The sequence below is a fragment of the Leptodactylus fuscus genome, chromosome 2 (assembly GCF_031893055.1).
Source record: "Leptodactylus fuscus isolate aLepFus1 chromosome 2, aLepFus1.hap2, whole genome shotgun sequence".
Lineage (NCBI taxonomy): Eukaryota > Metazoa > Chordata > Amphibia > Anura > Leptodactylidae > Leptodactylus > Leptodactylus fuscus.
Window position 1 is genome coordinate 174,277,351 of NC_134266.1, and position 22,142 is coordinate 174,299,492.

The 22,142-nt window shown below is 40.1% G+C and overlaps 1 protein-coding gene across 1 annotated transcript; it reads right to left on the reverse strand.

Annotated features, from left to right (window-relative positions):
- CDC16 (cell division cycle 16) lies at positions 1 to 20,490 on the reverse strand. The gene is made up of 18 exons (XM_075265097.1): positions 20,219 to 20,490; positions 17,414 to 17,468; positions 15,766 to 15,863; positions 14,394 to 14,432; positions 13,093 to 13,233; positions 10,800 to 10,959; positions 9,836 to 9,927; positions 8,201 to 8,334; positions 7,617 to 7,696; positions 7,462 to 7,511; positions 6,597 to 6,670; positions 4,746 to 4,871; positions 3,756 to 3,908; positions 3,153 to 3,216; positions 2,954 to 3,015; positions 2,311 to 2,446; positions 1,624 to 1,714; positions 1 to 724 (listed from the first exon to the last, which is right to left on the reverse strand). The coding sequence occupies exons 1-18, from the start codon at positions 20,264 to 20,266 to the stop codon at positions 456 to 458; spliced, it is 1,872 nt and encodes a 623-aa protein (XP_075121198.1). The 5' UTR covers positions 20,267 to 20,490; the 3' UTR covers positions 1 to 455.
- Between the last annotated feature and the right edge of the window lie 1,652 nt (positions 20,491 to 22,142).

Here is a 22,142-nt window from a genome sequence, read left to right on the forward strand (position 1 = left end):
TCCAAGTATTTATTGTAGACAATGAACACATTTGGTGCAAGTTGTACATTTCAGAGTAAAGCAATTTCACATTATCAAATGAGAGTGGTTCGCGGACGACGCTCTTCCCTATGTAACATATTAAAAGATTTTTCTTTTACAGGTGATTAGTTATACATCAGTGTAACACAATCATAAAGGCAGTCCACGGTACAATATTAAAAAAATAATGTGTGAAATACATTTTACAACACTAAAAATGTAAAACCTCTTGTAGGTAAACATACCATTTTGTTTCCAACAAGGGAAACAAGCAGTTCATTGCTCACCATTCTTCACTAGCACTTCTGTGATGAAGCAAAGGCTTCTTTCCCAGTTCAGGCAATAAGTGGTGTGCCAGTTCTCAATCACATATCTAAACATCAGGGTGCAAAACAAAGTCCCAAATAGTACAAGCAGCCTTGACACCCTGCAACTCATGAGCTGTGGTCAGACATTGAAGTCTCTAGCATCATATCACTTTCATTCATCTCGATCTCTAGAGCTTCTTCCACTGGTGATCTGGCATCAGATGCTTTAGGGAGCAGGTGAGATGTCTCCAAGGCCATGATACCACTTTCATCAAGGGACTGCCGCTCAAGATCAAATTCCCTTTCTTCCCAAGGAGGTGAAATGATGTTCTTCAAGGTTTTCATGGTATGGACGTCAAAGTCATAACATCTTAACTTGTCTTTAATCTCTGTTCCTAAAAGAAAAGTGTTGATAGACACATAAGTAAAAGTTGGTTGGATGTTTCAGTTACTTAGATATAGTTATATACTGTAAATTCTCAAATGGAGGGTAGTGCAAAATTTTCATTACAGTCATGTCAATGTTAATAACATCACTGCTGCTGAGCTAAAAATTACGCTGAACTAGTGATTCTCAATTGAGGTGCAGCAGCATCCAAGGGTGCTGTGACAATCCAGAAGGAAAAATGGACATATGTTCTTTTTCAACTACATCTCATTCTCTCAAACATACAACAAATCAAAATCACACAAAGGAAATCACTCCAAATATAGATGAATTAGTATAAACATTCATTCATTCATTAATAAATCTCTGTCATTTGCCTTGTGCTATTCCTTAAAGGGGCTCTATCATTGGGAAAAGTCATTTTTAACTAAGTACATACTTAGATAGCCTTTAGAAAGGCTATTCCACACATACCTTTTGTATGTAAATCGCCTCAGTAGTTTTTGAATGGGATTGTTTTTATTCATATGCTAATTAGCCTCCAACCAGCACAGGAAGTTGTCAGTTAGCACTGTCTGCTGTGTGTGTGAGAGCAGGGAGACGAGTCATCAGCAACAGCAGACTGTGCTGTACACACATGGCAGACAGTGCTCGATGAGACTTCCGATGCAGTAGATCATTTCCAGTGTGTGCGACTGCAGCAGCAGGTGGAAGAAGTCATCTCAATGGCTAGAAGCACAGAGCTCAGTTCTGACATCATGGAAGGAAGAACTCACCATTCCTTCAAGCATATTTTAAGTAACCAACAATGGAAGGGACCCAAAACATGCAGGTACAACATTTGTGGCTTCAGTATATGTAATCTGCGCTACTGCTTAAGAAGTAATTTTTTTTGGTTCATCTTACCAATGTATGCCTCTGAATCTCCAATATACATTTCTATGCAATGTCCAAGCATTGTAACAGAAAATGTATCATCTCTTCTTAGACCAAGTGCCTGGGGAAAAAATTTTAAAGCATATTTAAAGGAACTCAATAATTTCACATACAAAATTCACAGATAAGATTTCCTAGATTTAGCCTTTAATTCTCATATCTACAACACTACAGAATATCAATGGCTTTTGACTAGGAGACATTATTGTAGTTTAAAAGGGCTGTGCACAGACAGGCATTGGTGGCATGTCACTAGGATAACCCATCAATGTCTGATCACTCCAGGGCTGACCAATGTGACCCTTGATAATCACTAGAACAAAGTGGCAATCAGCCTAAGAAAAAGGCCAAACAAAGCAGCGACTGCCCCTTCCTCTGGTGTCCCTACCCAGATAATTAACTTTTAGTTATACTGTATGCATCTGATTGTTTTTGGCATCGTGTCACCCCTGATGAAGCCCTTACTAGGGCATCAGGTATCAGTACCATATAGAACGACTTCACCCTTGGGGCATACTTCTTGCTATGTGTATAACCTGCTGGCTCATTCATGCACTATATATTTAGTAGCTGTTTGTCTAATCAATGCCACTTTTAAACATTGTCCTATTCAAAATGTAAAAAAAAACCCCAAAGAACTAAAAGCTAAAATCTCACCGTGTGAAAGTAGTCAATCGCACTTTCAAAGTTTCCCATTAAACTATGTATGTATCCAATGGCAGAGTAGGTGGATGCATTTTGTGGTATCAGGACCAAGGCCTGGCGATGATATTCCAATGCATCTTCATACTTTCTACAGTTAAGGGGAAAAACATTCAGATGACACATAATATGTCAACCATAATAATATACACACACAGTATTGTGCAAAGGTTTTAGGCAGGTATGGGGAAAAAATGCTGTAACAAAGAATATTTCCAAAATAAAAGTGTCAGTTTTTTTGGGGAGTTAACTTAAATAAAATTATCAACAAGCAAAAAATTTCAAAGGTCAAGTGAAATAACAAAACACAAGAAAAAAAAAATGGCCAGGGTAACTAATACTGTATTGTTTAAACCTTGTTTTTGTGTTTAAACATACTGTATTTTTTGGGAGAAAAATGGGGGTGCATCTTATAGTCCGGATGTAGTGGGGGAAGGTAAAAGGTGAGGCAGAACAGGGACACAGGAGGCAGGAGCAGGGTAATCCAGAATGGCAGGGGTACACAACTACAACAAACATGTACGGTATAATGCCTTTAGTTTACTCAGAAGATTGAAAATTTTAGTTATGTCACAAAACAGTTTCTGCATTTGCTTACTTGAGTTTTCGTCGGACATGGCCCAAGTTGTTCAGCAAAGGTTCCCATTTATCAACTGTCACCTGTAAAACAAAAAAGCGTTTAGTAACGTTGTAGAGTAATTTAATGCAATGCTAGCTACTGCATCAGATCATGCTTTCCAAATGCGTGATCTGAGACTCACAACAATAAGAATATGGAACTGTCCATTTCGTTTTACCTCATTGCCAATTGCTCTGATTTTTTCCAGTGCTTCCAGGAACCATTTCTCAGCAGTTTTCCAGCTGCAGAGCAGACATAGGAGTGAAAATTAGAGATGAGCGAGTAGTATTCAATCGAATACCTCTCTCCCATAGGAATGCGTGTAAGCGGCCGAACACCAAGGGGTTAAGCGCAGTGAATATTCACTGCGCTTAACCCCTTGGTGTTTGGCCGCTTACACGCATTCCTATGGGAGCGAAGTATTCGACGAATACTATTCGCTCAACACTAGTGGAAATCCAAAAGTACAATCCAAGAGTTATTACTAGAGATGAGCAAGTAGTATTCGATCGAATACGACTATTCGATCGAATACTCATATCGGTCGAATACCACGCGGGAAAAATCCATTGAATTCAATGCAAAAACCTCCTCGTGCTCCTCATCCTGCTACTTCCGGAACTTGGAGGATCCAAGGTGTTGAACTTTGATTTCCATGGAAACCGGAACAACATTCCCGTTTTTTCCCATAGACTATAATAGGATTCGATATTCGAACGAATACTACTCGCTCATGTCTAGTTATTACTTTTTGTAACGAAGAAAAACCTTTCATACTTACTCTCCATTCTGAAATGCCACCACACCAACTTCATGCATTACAAAGGGATCTTCTGGTGCAATACTCAATGCTTGGCTGAAAAATCTTTCCGCTAACTTTGAATTATTAGTAAGCCCATACTCCAGTCCAATATACAACATGGGCAAATGACATCTAAAAGCAAATATAATATTAAGACAAAATAATACAATATAAACACCAATATGAAACATGAAAAACACTTCTTAAAGGGATTCTACCATTAAACTACCTTTTTTTCTAATGAACACGCCGGCGGCCATTTTTGGGTAGCCGCTCTTGCAGTTCAATACAGGAGCCGGCCGGTGGCCATTTTGGGGTGGCCTCTCTATGCTCTTGTATAGAACTACAAGAGCAAGAGGAGCCAGAAGAGGCGGAGTTGCTGCAGAAGAAGGAGGCGGCGCAGGAAAGGGCTCTCGGGCAGCAACGGGGATGCGCTCATGGGCCTTTCAGCGCTGGGGCCCGCCCTCATTGCTGCGGAGAGCTCATTTGCATACCGGTTAAAACGGTATTTCTACGGAACGGCGCGGCGGAGACCATGTCTAAAGGTAGGAGACGAATAGCCTTTAAGGCTATTCCGACATGTTCATTAGAAAAAAAGGTAGTTTAATGGTAGAATCCCTTTAAATATTGTTTTGATAGGTGATATATGTCTAACCAGTGGGGGTCTGACTGCTGGGACTCCAACCTACCCTGACTGGACCTCTTTATGATATAGAAGCTAACAAAGCATCCTTGTTAGGATTACTGTCCCCATTAATAAGATATCCTTATAGATAGGATACCACTTGTAGATAGGATACTCCAAATCAAACTGTTGCTTTTTCCCATTACAATATTTTAGGCAGTTTGGAGACAGAAGCAAGTAGAAAGAGCAAGTCCAGTTCACCTATTGCTGTATTTCATGATGCTTACAGTTCTTGAGCAGCACAGGATACAGAAGCCAAATATACATCACAAGTAACAGCATACCCTTTCATCAGTTGTGCGGCTGTGAAGTAAGCAGCCATCGCCTGGTCATGCTCACTCTCCACTGCAAACGAGTGACCATAAGCAATCCATGCAGGACCATAGCTTCTCTCCAACGTGGTAGCTTTGCTACAACAGAGCACACATTTTAGTGAAAATGTATTACCAACATGAAAAATCTAATATTCACATTCTGATTAATAATAAAGTGAAGGGAAATGAAAAAAAAAAAAACAACTAAAAAACCCACATCTCTAGTATAGGGTTCTTTAGTAGGATTTATGTGAGGAAGTGCAGTAATAAATCTGCCCCCATGATCACTACTTTATTTAAAAACTGAGAACCTACACATTCACTTATATTTCTATGTATGAATGATATAAAAAATATTTTTATAACCTTTATAAAGTTTTTTGAGTAATAAAAATTGTAAAACTTATTTAATTTTTTTTTCCTATTGTGTTGGGAAGTGTTTGGTAAACATTTTTGTAATATACTTAAAGGGAGTCTGTTAGCAGGAAAATTGCTAATAGATTAATGACCGCACCTTGTAGAGTGGCCTCTACACTTTCCAAGGAAGCCTATCTTATTCTGCATTGCTGCTACATGTTTATGGAAATCTGCATTGTATTCCGATGCAAATTTGCTGAAAAGGGCTTTAGGGGTTTTTTTTGGTCCTACTGAGGCTTCACTTTCCACTGCAGATAACCACCCCACACTGTAGACAAAATGTGACAAAGTGGAAGATGTCACTTAAACACTGGGGAGGAGAGCTAGGCTGCAGTTAGAGGTAGGTATCTAAAGCACAAATAATTATCACCAATCCAAAGTCCCCGTCCACATATAATAGCAAAAAAATGTTTAAAGAGGACCTTTCATGGGTTTGGGCACAGGCAGTTCTATATACTGCTGGAAAGCCGACAGTGCGCTGAATTTAGCGCACTGTCGGCTTTCCTGATCTGTTGCCCGGGTAAAGAGCTGTACAGTATGAGTGAGGAGGAACGACCCCTCCCTCTGCTCACAGTACTTGTCCATAGACAATAATAATAATAATACATTTTATTTATATAGCGCCAACATATTCCGCAGCACTGTACAATTTATAGGGTTCAGATACAGACATACATAACAAAGAACGTCATTTCACACAATGGGACTGAGGGCCCTGCTCAAAAGAGCTTACAATCTATGAGGTAGAGGGGGTGACACAAGAGGTAGCAGGGGCGGCATTGCGTATACAGTGTTCAGACAATTTTGTGCATTAGGAATTGTGATAGGCTTGTCTGAACAGATGCGTCTTTAGTTTGCGTTTGAAACTGTAGAAGTTGGGAGTTAATCTTATTGTCCGGGGTAGAGAAGTGGTGCAGCTCGGGAGAAGTCTTGTATACGAGCGTGGGAGGTTCTGATAATAGAGGATGTAAGTGTTAGATCATTGAGTGAGCGGAGAACACGGGTTGGGCGGTAGACAGAGATGAGGGAGGAAATGTAGGGAGGTGCGGCATTATGGAGAGCCTTGTGGATGAGAGTAATAACTTTATATTTTATTCTATAATGAATAGGCAACCAATGTAGTGACGAGTATTATCAGGAGGGGAGGGGGCCTTCCTCCCCGCTCACACTGTAAAGCGCGATAGGCGCTGCTGTGGAGAAGGACGTTCCTGACAGACTGTCAGGAACGCCTTTCTGACTGTAAAGAGCTACGGTATCAGGACCGATAGCTCTTTACCCGGGGCACAGATCGGGAAAGCCGACGGTGCGCTGAATTCAGTGCACTGTCGGCTTTCCAGCAGTATATGGAATTGCCTGTGCTCCAAACCGTGAAAGGTCCTCTTTAACAATCAAGGTACTTCCTACCTTAGATACCGCCTGGCATGTTCATTTTTATGCCCAACCATGAGATAATAGCACCCTACAGCAAACCAGGAAACCTGCAGAAAGAAAAAATACATTTATTAGTTACAATACAAATACTCATCCTCATTTAATATCCCCCTTATTACTAGGATATGTTGTGCCATTCTGATAAGACTCTTGAGATTTCCATTTACTTTCTTCCTGCACAGAGACAATCATAACCACCTACTTTAACAGGAAACACAAAACATATCCATACAAATAAATAAGTGATAGAATATTGTAATGATAGCGGATAAACCCACTTAATTCAGGCCAACATTTATATCCATACTGCCATCTTGTACGGTAACTAACTTTCAAAAATAGAAGTGTTATTTATTATATATTATGATGTCCCGGGATCCGGATATACACAGGAGGGACAGTTAAGTATAACGGAGCTGGGGATGAGCTTCTTTCCACTGACGTTCCAGGGTGCGGATATCCATTAGACCGAGACCCCGGAAGATCAGCGGAAAGGCAAAAAATGTAATATATGTAAATGACATGACATACATATATTACAAAAAAACTAAGAAAAATTATTAATAAATGTTATTTAGAAAGTTGGGGGGCCATATCGTTAAAATATAAATTTAACCTAGATAACCCTTTTCTGATTGTATGCCAGTCTTAATAAATCTGCCGCACTATATACAGTATTTTCGGTCACTGTGTTCGTAAAAAATTCTTCAGATAAAAGAAAGATGTAAAGAAAAGGTCACTCCATAGATACATAACAGAATTAAGTAATATACAAAAAAGAACATCATCAAAGCTACAGTATAGTACTTCATATAATAAATGAAATGTATATACTTACAGGATTATTAGGGTATAAATCAACCAACTTGTGAGAAAGATAGAAAAGTTCTGGAAAGACAATGCCAAAGTTTAGAATGCTAACTTTAACTGAAAAATTATATATTAATGTATCATTATATGTGGCATGTTCTCATTTGAGAGGATAGGAGTTACCATTGGCTTTGTTCAGCTCTACTAAAGTGCCTATATGTACAGGTAAACAATTTGCATGGAAGGGATCTTTTTCCATTACCCTGAAAAGCAGAGAAAGTAATAATACAACATATGTCTGAGAAAGCTATATACATCACAGTCAGTGACCAAAGTCTCTCACAAGGTTTATATTAGGTCTTTAAATTATATTTAATATTTATACAAGAAATCCATAGTTTTTAGTAACATAGCAGGAAAGGGTTAATTTAAAATGTAAATTAGATAGACTACACATAAAATAAATATAAACAAAATTTTCCATTTATCTTTTTATATTTACAGCACTTCAAGCCGCTATCTGCCCTCACTTCTTCTGCAGCAACGTTGTCCTCTGGTTAATATAGGAGTGTCCCAAGGCAGGAAAGACTCCCCTAGTTATATGCCCTTGGACAAAACATGCAGCGACACCTAAAAAACCTATTGGCCCCTGAAAGATTCATTATTGTAATTCCCAAGTACTAACACATGAATTCCTAGGATGAAGGAGTAGCTTTAAATCAAAAGCAAGGAGGAACCGGTTTTCCCAACCTAATTGATTTACTTACGCAGACGTAAGTTTATAGCACATCTTGAAGTCACAATTGTAGTAATGTCTTTCTGCTAATGAAACTACCACATCTAGATTATCCTGAAGACCATCTACAGATTCCGGTATCACTGTTTCACTGGGCTTGTTGTACTAAAAAAACAAAAAACAAGAAATTTCCGTTAAATATAATATAGTGAACCAAATTAAAAAAACAAACAAAAAAGTAACTGTTGCTTACGTTCTTCCCACAAGTCAGAAAAATGCCTTTTACCACTTACTAGCTTTTTCTTTCTCCTTTGCTCTTCCTAAATCACTCATTCTCAATTTCCTGGTAAATCTTTCTTGAGTAAAGATGGGTTAGCAATTTACTAAAGGACCAGACTGTATCTGCTGCCCATAGAAATATATGGAATAGGATGGCAGTAGCTGCTAGTTGAAAGAGAGATATGCTGGTTCTACTAAATATCCTAACCTACAACAGTATTGGATTTACAGCTACACTGTTCATTACTGCCATATAATGTCATCCATGCTGCTGCTGCCGATTGTACGTGTGCTACAAATAGACAGGGTAGCAGGACCTGTTCTGGGTGCTGTGTAAGGGAGACATCATGACAACTATTATCTACCTGCTCTAAAGCTAAGGGTACTGAAGAGCGACAAGAAAAACAGCTTAAAAAATTTCAGGTGTAAGTCATACAATGATCAGATATAGTGTTATTTCACATGTACCACATACAGCTTTTTGAAAAAGTCACTCACAGCAAAGGGTTACACTTTAGGTTTTGTCTAAAACTGGCCATGTGTAAATTCCTTCTTTCTTTATATGCAGCCAACTGTTAAGTGTAGCTGATCACACCAGAAATTTCGCTTACTATATACCGTACTGGGTAAAAGCTTTAAAAAGGTGTTTAAAAAAAATGTTAAAGAATGCTTTCCAAAATAAAAGTGTTAAAGCTTTATTTTTGTCAATGAACAAAGTTAAGTGAATGAGCAAAAGATATAAATCATAACAATATTTGGTGTACCCGCTCTTTGAAGGAAGAGTACTGGAAATAAATATATTTATAGCTATATAGCCTGAACAGAGAGCCCTGACCTCAGCATCATGAAGTCTGCCTGGAATTACATAAACAGACAACCAGATGATCTGTGGTTAATTCTCCAAGATGTTTGGAATAACTTCTCTGCAGAGTTCTTTAAAAAAAAATGGTGTGCAAGTTTACCTAGAAGAATTCATGCTGTTTTTAAGGCAAAGGGTGGTCACTAGAGATGAGCGAACACTGTTCAGATCAGCTGATACGAACAGCATGCTCCCATAGAAATGAATGGAAGCACCTGTGAAGCTGACTTTGCCGGCGGCCGGCCGGCGTCACAGGTGCTTCCATTCATTTCTATGGGAGCGTGCTGTTCGGATCGGCTGATCCGAACAGTGTTCGCTCATCTCTAGTGGTCACAAGAAATAATGATATGATTTAGATTTCTCTTTTGTTCATTCTTTTAATTTAGTTAAATGACAAAAAATAGACTATTAACATTTCTATTTTAGAAACCATTCTTACTGTGCAGAACTGTATATTGTATAAACACTCATCATGGGTGATAGAAATAGCTACCTACTAGACATTTTATTTTGCACGATCTACGGTACCTTTTTCAGCTTGTTCTCAAAGAGAAAACGGAGGAGTTCTTGATCTTCTGGACATTTCTTACTAAGAGGTAGAGAATCAAGAAGTTCTTTCTCTGTGTAAAGAAGAAAAACACTTATTAGAGATCTGGATATACTGGGGCAGATTTATTAAGACTGGCGAATGAAACAGCCGACAGGCACACTGTGCAATTCCAACCATAATCTACGCTAGTCCAGTTCAGGCTAGAAAAACGGCCTGGTTAGTTTCAGCCCATATTTGTAGAAAGTGGTGAGCAAGGACAGAATGTGCAATGTGTTGTAATGATTTCTTGATTGTTTACGCATTATTTCCTCAGACAGCATGCGCTGTCCATGTCTTGCTTCTGTGCTCTTGCACAGATAATCTGATCACAATAAGGGTCTCTGACAAGTGCCAGACCATAGAAAGCTCTTAAATGCCTTTGCCATACACTATGGGTTAAAGGTGTCATACAGCTATCACCCGGTATCAACTTCCAAAATCAGAGACACCAACCCAGAATGTTCAACCACCTAAATGCGGTGGATGAGAGCAACCAATGCACCTGCCCTTCAACGCATTCGGCTTGGCTATCTCTGGCAATACTGCAGAGAACAAATAGACTTGTGGCATGCATGCTCAACCTGCAACTCCATTCAGATGTAGAAAACTAAACAGAGGATAGTGAATAAACTTAAAATTACTGTAATATACCTTTAACTGATTAAGAAACTAAATCTAGTGACGTATAGCCATCTTGCTGTCTGCTTAAAGGGTTGTCTTACAGCTACCTGACTTTTCGACTGTCATCGTTGCTGAAGAGAAGATCAATTGAACAGCTAGTAGACACTTTGAGAATATGTGCTTTTCTAACTGTTGTAGTGTTAATGTAAAATACATTGGGTCATGCAATTCCGAAAAAATGTAGGAGGCCGTAACTGCACAAGAGATATACAGATGGCTAACCTTCTTGGGCTGTCAGCATATGGTGTGCCGTTAATAGGTCAAATGCTTCAAAGCAGTAAACATCAAACTTCAAGGCCTCTTTGTAGCTATAAGTTGCCAGGGTCCGGTTATCCAGAGCATCATAGATCTTTCCACGTAAAAGGCAAATTGAACTTTTGATCTATAACAAAAGCATTTAGTTCCCTTATTATTCCCAAAGTTAGTCTCATACAAATGACATTATTGCAACATAGCGCAAAATAAAAAAAATACAAATATTGAAAACTGCATAAATTGCAATTGTTTTGTTATTGTTTGATAAAACATTCATCGTAGGACTGGGCAATTAATCAAAAAAAAATAACTGAAAATCAATCAGAATTACCAACAGAATTGTATTCACGTCGGTTAGTTCAGTTGGGTTATTACAAAATTTGTGAGGTTTCTATTGGAACTGCTGTCTTCGGCACTTCTGACTGATGTCAGGGACCGCTAAGGCCTGAGATTGGGCCTCAGCTGGTCATGTGGCGCTGTGATACATAGACGCAAACGTCAAGAAACTGCATAGCCCATGTATCCACAGCTAGGCATTGTGCCAGAGCCCAGGAGAGGTGAGTAAAAGTGCTTTTTATGTGTGATCACCTCGCCCTGGGCCTCCACTTATACTCTGGGAAATCTTTGACCCCAGAGTATAATAACAGCAGTTTTGGTTTGGCTGTAGTTTAAAAAGAGTATGACCTAAATAATCGCCATTCATCGTAATTGAGGTAAAATCCCTGATTAATTACTATGGAGGAGGAAAGGCCAAAGAAGAAAAATCAGATGATAAGGAAATTGTGGAGAATATCTACACTTATCACTAAATATATACTGTAAAATACATTCAGAAGCACGAAAACGGAGAATGAGAGAACATTTCTAAGCTCTGAATAAACTGGGGTTTTTCTCTGTTATTCTGTTTCATAATTTGTACAGAAAAATTTACAATAACAATTAGGAAAGCTGTTGAAATGGATTGACCCCCAGGTCCCATGGTTTTTGATGGGCAGAATTCTGGTCTCTAGAAGGTGAAAGAAGCTGTTGTATTTTATTTTTCAACTCGGATAAAAATCCATTCCAAACTACCGTGTAAGGCTTCTATTAAAATAATATACACTACCGTATTTTTCGGACTATAAGATGCACTTTTTCCCCCCCCAAATTTCGGAGGAAAATGAGGGTGCGTCTTATAGTCTGAATGTGGGGGGAGGAGCGGATTTACAGCATGGCCGCGCTACTGCCACCGCTGGTTTTCTGCAGCGGCAGGAGCGTGACAATCTTCAGGCCCCGGCAGCTAAGACACTCCCCGGCATCTGCCGGTCTATTACAGCAGATGCCGGGGACTGTCTTAGCTGCCGGGGCCTGCAGATTGCCACGCTCCTGCCGCTGAAGAAAACCAGCGGTGGCAGTAGCGCGGCCATGCTGCAAATCCGCTCCTCCTCCGCAGGTCCCGGCAGTTAGTTAGCCCCAGGGCCGGTCCCCACCGGCCCCATACCTTTAGTGATGCAGGCCGGCTCCTGCACGGCGAGGCCGCAGGAGCCGACCTGTTCCGATGACAGCTGGGAGCCTAATGAAGGCTCCGAGGCTTGTCATAGATATATATTACTATCGCGGCTGGTCTATGACACTCCGCGATAGTAATGTATAGAATCTCCCATAGACGGCAATACACTTGTATTGCCATCTATGGGACTTGCAATCAAATGATTGCAGGTTCAAGCCCCCTAGGCGGGGGATAATAAAATAGTAAAAAAAAAAAAAAAAAACACTTAAAAAAAAAAACACTTAAAAAAAAATATAATAAAAAATAAAATGAATAAAAGTTCACCTCCTTTCCCTAGAATACATATAAAAGTATAACATTACTGTGAAACATATACATTAGGTATCCCTGTGTCTGAAAATGCCCGGTCTACTAATATTTTTATGTACAGTGAACATCAAAATCAAAAGTGCTAAACCGCCGGGTTTTTTTCTCTGTTTTGCCTCTGAATTAAATAAAAGGTGATCTAAGCAATAAACATTTCCCAAAATGGTATATCTAAAAAGTACACCTAGTCCCACAAAAAAAACGCCCTATACATCCCCGTACAGCTGCAGGGTCACCTGTCAATATGGTCTTGCAGCTGTTCCAAAACTACAACTCCCATACATTAAATATTTTACCATTTTTTGCCTGAAATTTTTTTTTCCCTATTTTTCTCCTCTAAAACCTGGGTGCGTCTTATAGTCCGAAAAATAAATAAATATTTAATTGTTATTATCAAGACTTTACCGAGGACTGTGATATTTGCCATTCTGCAGAACCATCTTTGATTATTTTGTCATCCTTTGAATTCTTCTCAAACAGCTTTTTACTAATTGGCTCCTCCATATCCAAAATATCTAGAGCTTGCTGGTACTCCTTTGCAGCATACTTATTAGATGAAAAAAGAAACATCTAAATTAGCAAATGAGTAATAATTATCATAAACATATCATAACCCTAAAAGTTTTGTGAATACAAAATATTTTTAATTATTAGCTTCTTAAATGGCTTTTGTGAAATTTCAAATTAATAGTCTATCCTTAGACTATACTATAAACATTTATCAATTCCTATATCCAAGGGATGATCTTCAGGTGCACATTTGGCATAGGGTCTTTTCTTGCTCCAAACATACGTCACAACCTTTATTCTGCACCTCCCTAGCCACATTATGTGAATGTGGTTGGAGCAGGGTGAGCCGCAGGGGCCTAGACCCAACATTTTTATTATAATTCACGCCAGTTTTCTAACATGAGTTATAATGGAAAACTAATTGATGTATATATCTCCATTCATGCGTATGGCCGTGCAAGTGATTTATGAAGAGGCCGAAACCTTGTCAGAAATCAATCATACCCTGCTCCTGCTGGGCATTTATTAAGGCTGGAGTATGTAGCAGTCTTAATAAATCTGCCCCAATGTATATAGCAATCCCCTGCAGTCAGCATGGGGTAGATACTGAAAATGACATGTATTCTCTGAAATAGGCTATAGACATAACAGATATATTGCCGAACCCCTTATAGATACAACTACCACTTATGTCATGCCGAGTCCGGCCGTGAGCGCCGGTGAGCGTTTTATGCTCTCCGCGGCGAATCCGTTTTTTTTAAACTGGACACAGAGTCCTGCATGTCCGACTTTGCGTCCGGTTTAAAAATAAACGGTTTCGGCGCGGAAAGCATAAAACGTTCACCCGCACTCATGGCCGGAGACTTTTCAAGCCCATTCAAATGAATGGGCTTGAAACATGCCGGCAGGTCTCCGTCTCCTGCCCCTGTTTTGTACAGGAAACGGAGACCTGCAGAACGGAGTACGGGCGCAGATGTGAACGAGCCCTTAGTGTGAATGTTTCCTATTATAGGGATAAAGCCCTTGGTCACTCATTTCTTATCAGGAATTGTCACACTATACAGTACAGTCCTAGAGAATACAAAAACATAAAAAGCACATGCGGGCACTATATTTCAATCTCCACTCCTACCCCCTTCCAAAAAAAGTAGTCTTGAATCTTTATGCGAAACAATCTATGTTTTGATACTACTTACATGACATCGAGCAGCAAGGTAACGACATGCCTCGTACGCCTATTGAAAAGAGTAATAACAAACATCACATGATGATCGTTTAATAGTTATAATGAAAGCAATAAAACTGTCAATCTAATAAAATATAATCTCATAAATATGTCATCATCTTACAGATTACAGATAGAAAAATGGTTCAAGATAATAAATACCCTGTTAGGTAAAGCAAGTTCCTGTAGTGTAACTACTAATATAATACTATAGACCATGGATGATTCCCAAAGTATCAAACAATATAGGACCACTTCATGATGACAAAGTACTGTAGGTTAGTTAACAGGGAAAAGCACACTCACATAGATATATTTCCAAATGCATATATAACACCAGCATATTCAGAAACTCTATACAGATATTTCCATCACTAACATCAGTCCATGTCATAATGGCTTAATCTAAATTCCTTAACGCACATGTACAAACTAAGATCTTATTCACACTGTGACAGGCAAAGTGCTGGAGTCACGGTATATCTCCCCCAGATTCCTGACCTATGTGTGGTCCAGGGTGGATCTTAAATAAGCTGCAGCTTAGGTTTGAGTCCTGAGGCTCATTACTGGGTCAGAAAGGGGCTGCAGATCCTGTAGTCCAGTGCAGATCCCGGGAGGAAAGGAAGTGACTTGATCTGTCTGGAAGTGACTTGATCTCTCTGGTGAGAAGTCCCTGCGCTAATTTGTTTTGTTTGTGTGGTTGATAGTAAGCCACACGTATAGTTAGTAATTTCTGTTTAGTTAGTGCTCAGACGAGCAGGTTTTGTTTTACCTAAAGTTAAGGCTGTATTTTATTTTGCTTATCCTGTGCCTGAAGTCAAGGTTTATTTATTTTGCTGTTTTTATAAATAAACCAGTTTTTGCTGCATATTTTGTGTCCTTTTCTTGACTGTTTGAGTCCGCACTACTGCTACTACAGAGATAACTTCCCCACAACACAGAAGTATTCCATTCAGTATTTTGCCTCAGTATTTTAAGTAAAAACTAGAAGTAGGTTTAAGCACAGATGAAATACATTTATTTCCATTACACTCTCTAGATTCTACTTCAAGGTTTGACATATAAATACTGATGCAAAATACTGAGCGGAATACTGCCATGTGAAGATATCCTAAGGCCAGTTTAAAAAACAAAAACACCCATATTTTGGGATTATGGGAGGAATTCCATGCAGATGTTGTCTTTGAACAGATGCAAACCCAGAATTGCAGTGATATAACGGAAGAGTGCTACTCCTTGTAAGGTCATCTGTGATGTGTGTTCGGATTTCCAAATCTTGTCAAAGTCTTAGAAAATAACCTCCAATCAATTAGAAATCTATCAGTGTGTTACATAAAACTCACCTTGTCCAGTTTTCTTGACCTGAGGGCATGTGAAGCTCTGTGATACTGAGCAGTCAGATACAGACATTGTGCAAGCCAGTAAATATCTTGTGGTTCCTCTGTAAACAGAAAAAAACAGACTTTTAAAGAAAGTTTTCAAAAAGAAGAGTCATCTTATGACACATATAACCAGCCTCCAAATCAAGCCCTGATAAATGGCAGATTGAGCATACGACTGTAATATACGTGTAATACCATCCAGTAATCTTTATAGGTGGCCAACATGCCACTGCTAGGTCCAAACAGACATCAGACAAAAAACCCTCAGCCTTGTATGTATAGATGAATCTGCTAGTATTGATTTCTGGCTGTATTAACACAGCTGTAACTTTTCTGAGTGATGCCTCTGCTTAGATGATCTGACCAACTCTTGTAACACTAGCTCTGTGTCCTCATCCTTTGTAATCTCCAATAGCCTGAGGACACACGTTGCAGATTTTTTGTTGCAGATTTTGCTGCATTTTTTGAGCCAAAGCCTGAAGTGGATTTGGTGGATTTCCTTTATAGTTCCCATTCCTTATGAAGTCACTCTTTGCTTTAGCTCAAAACCTGCAACAACAAAAAAATGCAACGTATAGCCTCATCATTAAGTTATTCTAAGAGTAATAACTGGGACCCATACCTGTTAAAATATGAATAGATTATATTATATGTCTATTATGGCAATAACCTTTTAACCCCTTAGTGCTGTATGCAGTTTTTTACTTTTTCCATAATTTTTTTTTTTATTTTTCTGTACACATAGCCTTATTTTTTGCAAGGTGACGCCCGCCAGGTTCACACTTGCATCTCGTATCTGTCCACTTGCAACCGTTTAAAAACTCAAAAACAGTTTGGTACAAAAAGGATTCCAAATGGTTATACAGTGGATAACCGAATCAGTTTTTTTTGTGTTTTTTTTTTTAATGTAGATTGTGAGCCCCATATAGGGATAACAATGTAAATTTTTTTTTTCCTATCAGTATGTCTTTGTAGACTGGGAGCAAATCAACGCAAACACGGGGAGAACATACAAACTCCTTGCAGATGTTGTTCCTGGCAGTATTCGAACCCAGGACTCCAGCACTGCAAGGCTGCAGTGCTAACCACTGAGCCACCGTGTTGCCCCCCAAATCTGTTTTGTTAAATGGATTAGTCAATGGGTGTCCGTTCAAAAAAAAAACAAAAACAAAAAACAACTGACAGTTTTTGTCAGTTCGTGTCGTTTTTGACCAAACCATATTTTTTTGTTCCCCTTCTTCATTCTGGGCATGCACAGAAGGAAAAATGGATTGCAAAACAGACACAAACTGATTACTATCCTTTTGTATTCTGATTGGGGGTTTTTTGTGTTTTTTTTAACCTTGGACTTATGTTACATTATATCAAACAAATCAGCAAAAAAGATGTCCGCTTAATGGATGATAGATGGGATAAATTGCAGACCAGTGGGTGTGCCTTGTACCCCAGTCCAAAAATGCAGAGGTCAGCCAGAAACGCTGCTGCTCCTTCCATTCCTTAGAACCACTGGAGATGGCAAACCCCTCTAACTATAATATTCAGCAAATATTTAATAGTACAACATGAACAATATTATTGATACTAGGAATGTAAATACAAATATCCTTACCGTGTGATAATGAAGCAACCTTATCTGCCCAAAACAAGGCACTCTGGTACTGTTGCTGCAAGACACAAAATGATTTATGTTTATTGGTGAAGATACAATATATCATTTGCACATTTCATAATAGGTGCAGAATGCATAGGCAACTGCATTATAAGCAATTCCCAAACATACTGAGGTATAATGTTATTAATAGGGTTGTCAAACAACAAAAAAGGTGCTTCAAATGGCAACTGATTAAAACCGAGACCATATGGGATGCAGATGCAGAGGGTTAGCGGCTGGGTTTCAACCTACAGCAGGTTCATTTCTTGCTGCAGGTTCAGCACAGTTTTCAACTTTTGCAATGTAGGAGTAGGCTAAAGCCCCATGTCGCAAAAATCAGTGTTTTTGCAGCTGCAGAAATGCCGTGGCAAAAAAAACCCGCTGCATTTTACACCAATTACGCTGAGTTCACACCAGCGTTCGGCACTCCGTTCTCAGGTTTCCGTCTTCTGCATGCAGAAGATGGAAACCTGTCATGCCAAGTCCGGCTGTGAGCGTTTTATGCTCTCCGCGGTGAAACCGTTTTTTTTAAACCGGACACAGAGTACTGTATGTTCGACTCTGTATCCAGCTTTAAAAAAAAAAAACGGTTTCGCCGTGGAGAGCATAAAACGCTCACCGGCGCTCACAGCCGGACACTTTTCAAACCCATTCAAATGAATGGGTTTGAAAAGATGCTGGCAGGTTTCCTTCTCCTGCTCAGTTTTGTGCAGGAAACGGAAACCTGCAGAACGGACTTCTGGGTGCAGATTTGAACGAGCCCTTACTTATTCTCAGCAATCACTGGCAGTGGAAGCTCACGGCTACATTCACATTGTGGGAACTGGGCACATGCCTTCACCAACATCAATATCATTACCCTGGAAAACCCCTTTAAACGTACTAATATACTTTATTAATAAAAGCTGTCCAGAGATTCAGATTTCAGTGATGTCCCACAGTCCAGAATCCTCCGCCATTGTACTTGCTCCAACACAGACAGGCCCTTTCTGTCACATGCTAGACGTTGGCTCAGTGCTGTCACTAGTCATGTGCCACACAGAGGGGAAGTAGTGCTGAAATCAAGACACAGAGCAGCTATCATTATAAATATCAGTTTTATTAATCTGGTCAGGTCCTGTATGTCAGAAGTGAAATCTCCGCCAGCCAGGGACTAGCACAGATCTCAGATATACCTAGGGTCAGTGGTAAAACAGGTGTACTCTGTTTAACAAATTTCTGCCAATTTTTTATTTATTTATTTTTTTAATATGGCTGGGTAACCACTTTAAGGGCTAGTTCACACGTGGGCAAAGGGGCGGATTTTGACAGCGGATTTCGCTTCAAAATCTGCCCCTTTACAATGGTGGTCTATGTAGACCGCCGCTAGTGGAGAAAAGAAGCGACCTGCCCTATCTTCAGGCGGAAGCCGCGCGGGCTCAGCCACACGGCTTCCGCCCCCGGCAGCACCCTCCTATGTCGGCTCATTCATTTGAGCCGACAGCGTAGGGGAAAGCCGCGACCGCGATGGTCACGGCAGGCGGGTTTTGACAAGAGAGAGTCGCGGCTCGCTGCGGCTCTCTCGGTGTCAAAACCCGCGCGGGCAGTTCACGTGTGAACTAGCCCTAAAGGGATCTTCTGTAATTACATGTTGATGGTCTATCGATTATTGGTTTGTCTCAAAATTACAATTTACAGTACCACCAATTTCATATGTATAAGATGTTCTGGCTGTTTGGGCGCTCAATTATCATGAGGGACCTCTGGTCTCCATTTGTATAGAAAGGTGATTGAACTGTAATAAAGCTCCATTCAGACTACAAGACTGCCAAAGACACAGTACGGCCTTCAACTTCCACCAGCAGTTTCAGTCTTTGGATGACCTCTTTTATAGAGGACCTTCCACCAATTCTGGATCTTAGCATTTGTTAATAGGTGCTTCACTGATTTCAGCACAGTAGGAATTTTCTCTCTAGCCTTCACAGTTAGTTTTGGTCTCGGATGTGCTATTTAAAGGGTTCTATCATTGGGAAAAGTCATTTTTAACTAAACAGTTCAAAATGACTTTTCCCAGTGATAGAGCCCCTTTAATCTCTGTAATGTCAGAAGAGTATGGTCAGACAAGGGGTGTGATCCAGAGCTCCAATCAGAGGCAGCCGGTGTCAAAGCTCAGAGACACACCCATTGCTGCTCCTGTCTGACACCGCCCTCCTGACAGTATAGAGCCTTAGGGTCCCTCCACACAGCGTAAGCGCACCGCTCATTTATACACGTATATACGTGTTCGAGCGCAGTGCTTCAAAACAGAGCCATTGATTTCAATGGGAAGCGCGCGTATATCAGCATAAATAGCCTGTCAGACATCAAAACTAATAGCATTGATTGCTCAAGAACGGTGGAGACTAGAGAACAAATCCAACTGTGCTGGAATCAGTGGAGAACAAGCTATTAAATGGTGTGAAAAGCTGGACTTGTTGGAAGTGATGAAAGCTTATTTTTAAGCCTTACAAAGAAGAGCCTATCAGCGGACCACTACAACCTGCACATGAAGAATACAGGCTGTATATTCTAGATCCAAAGATGGCAAATAGGTGGCCCAGTCTGGATCTCTGTTCAATGACTTGTCCACATGTGTGAAAATACAGGCACAGTATAACTTAACTTTTAGGCGTGGTTTCACTATACAAACCACCCAGAAACATGTACCCCATGTAGGGCTGTGAGGGTCCAGCACAGGCACAAGGGATGCCCTGTCACGTGATGCACACTGATCACGTGTCTTACCTGCTCTATATACTGCCGCACTCTCTTCCTTAAACGATCTAAATTCATGGTTGCTGTGTTACTAGTGCACACGGAGACGGCCAGGCGCGGCCACGATGGAAGAGCGCGCTCCCGGCCTCCACTGATGAATGGGTGACCCGCTGCTGATTTGTGTCACTTGGGCCCCCGCTTTCCAGCACCGGTTTCCCCTCCTATTCCTCCCTGGTGTGCAGCGGCATCAGCAGGACAGCATCACAACGAGTGCACACACATCATCCGCCCGGCCGGAAACAAAGACTCGACACAGACGTTCCGGGCTAACTACTGACCGCGAGAACGTCCATACAGTGTGACTGCCCTGGTCGTATCAAATCGCCCAAGTAAGGCTGTGCCCTAACACTTGTGATCCACAGAGGAATGCAAGCTGTTGTCCCCTGGGACTAGAAACAATTGGATTGTTCTTCAGGGTACATACTGACAGGAAGTCCAATGGAATGACTTGCTACATTTCTTACAAATTTATATACATATAGGTTGAAGATATTGGGTTAAAGGGATTGTTTTATCAAGACAGCCACCTCTTATGGTAATGTAAAATTAGAAAATGATCTTTTTTTATTGAACAATATTTTTTATCATTTTTAGCGATTTCTTCTTTTTATTTCAATTTCCAGGTTAGTTTCTCTATTTAAAAAATACAACCTTAAATCCCGATCTGTGGGGGTCTGACACCCTGATATCCACCCAGTCTCCTGGTGCTGAATGCTTCTAGTGGAGGGGCAGACCATATGAACGGCACAGCAGCCCCATCCATTGGATAGTGGTGATTACTTGAGGGTCCATTCACACAAAGAAAAATGGCGCTGAATTTGGTAGTGAATTTTCTGCGCTGAGAAAAACGCGAACTGTATTTTCCACGTGTTTTTTTTTTTTTTTTGCACCATACCTCGCGTTTTTCTCAGCATGGAAAATTCAGCACTAAATTCAGCGCCATTTTCCTTCATGTGAATGGACCCTGACTGTAAAATGTCACATCAGGCCCTAGTCTCAGACTGTCATCTGAATGCTGCTTAAAACTTCTCAGTGCTGGTTGGACTCCCAGCTAGTGCAAAACAGCTGTATAAACATCAATTTTTCATGGCCATCTTACATGACCAATATTATATTGGTTGCAACAGACCATCAAAATAACGATCATGTGACTAGCCCCCATTCACTGACATTAAAGTTAATGCTGCCGTCTGATGCCCATTAGAAAATATTAAGCCACACAATCAATAATTATTGTGGTGTAAATGTAGCCTTGGACTGTTTAGGGACACACTTCATAAAAAGGGGAAGGGTAATGTCCAGTTGTCATTTTATTTATTTCTAGGAGAAATAACAACAGTTTCAAGAAAGAATACTCTGCAAACGTTATTTCATTGGAATAAAAGTATTGATTTAAACAAATCTGCTGTGATTTTTTTTTTTTAGACTGAAATCAGTTCTATTCATCTGAACAGGGTTGTTTAGGAAGCAAATACATGTTTTGTTTTGTTTTTAAGGCTGTGGTCGGACTAGTGTTTTGTGACTGTTCGGGGTCTCCACCCCACATTCTGCTTAAAATATGCAGAGAGATAAGTCCATGGGTAACCGCTTTTTAAGCGCATAGGGTTTCCAGGCAGGCTCGAAGAATGGAAACCCGAAACCTTGTGTGAACCTAGCCTAAGTTGCATCTGATGGGACAGTCACATAAATTTCTGCAAAAAATTAACTACACGACATGGCTAGGTAACATCGCCATCTCATGGTCACTGCAAAAATAGCACATAATATTTGTGAAAGGTGAATGTACTAATTTTCCTAAACTATAAGGGGAGATCACATATAGCCGAAGTACTAAGGATTTTCTGTTGCTTGCATGAAAGTAATTTGGAGCATATTATAGTACTAGCTAATTCTG

Bases quoted from the DNA above. Each gene is read 5' to 3' on its own strand.
- CDC16 (XM_075265097.1), bottom strand. From the start codon at position 20,266: ATGAATTTAGATCGTTTAAGGAAGAGAGTGCGGCAGTATATAGAGCAG. The intron at 7,512-7,616 runs GTAACTCCTATC...TTGTCTTTCCAG, and splicing joins AGAGCTGAACAAAGCCAATG to AACTTTTCTATCTTTCTCAC. The intron at 6,671-7,461 runs GTAAGTATATAC...TTCTTTCTGCAG, and splicing joins ATTTATACCCTAATAATCCT to GTTTCCTGGTTTGCTGTAGG.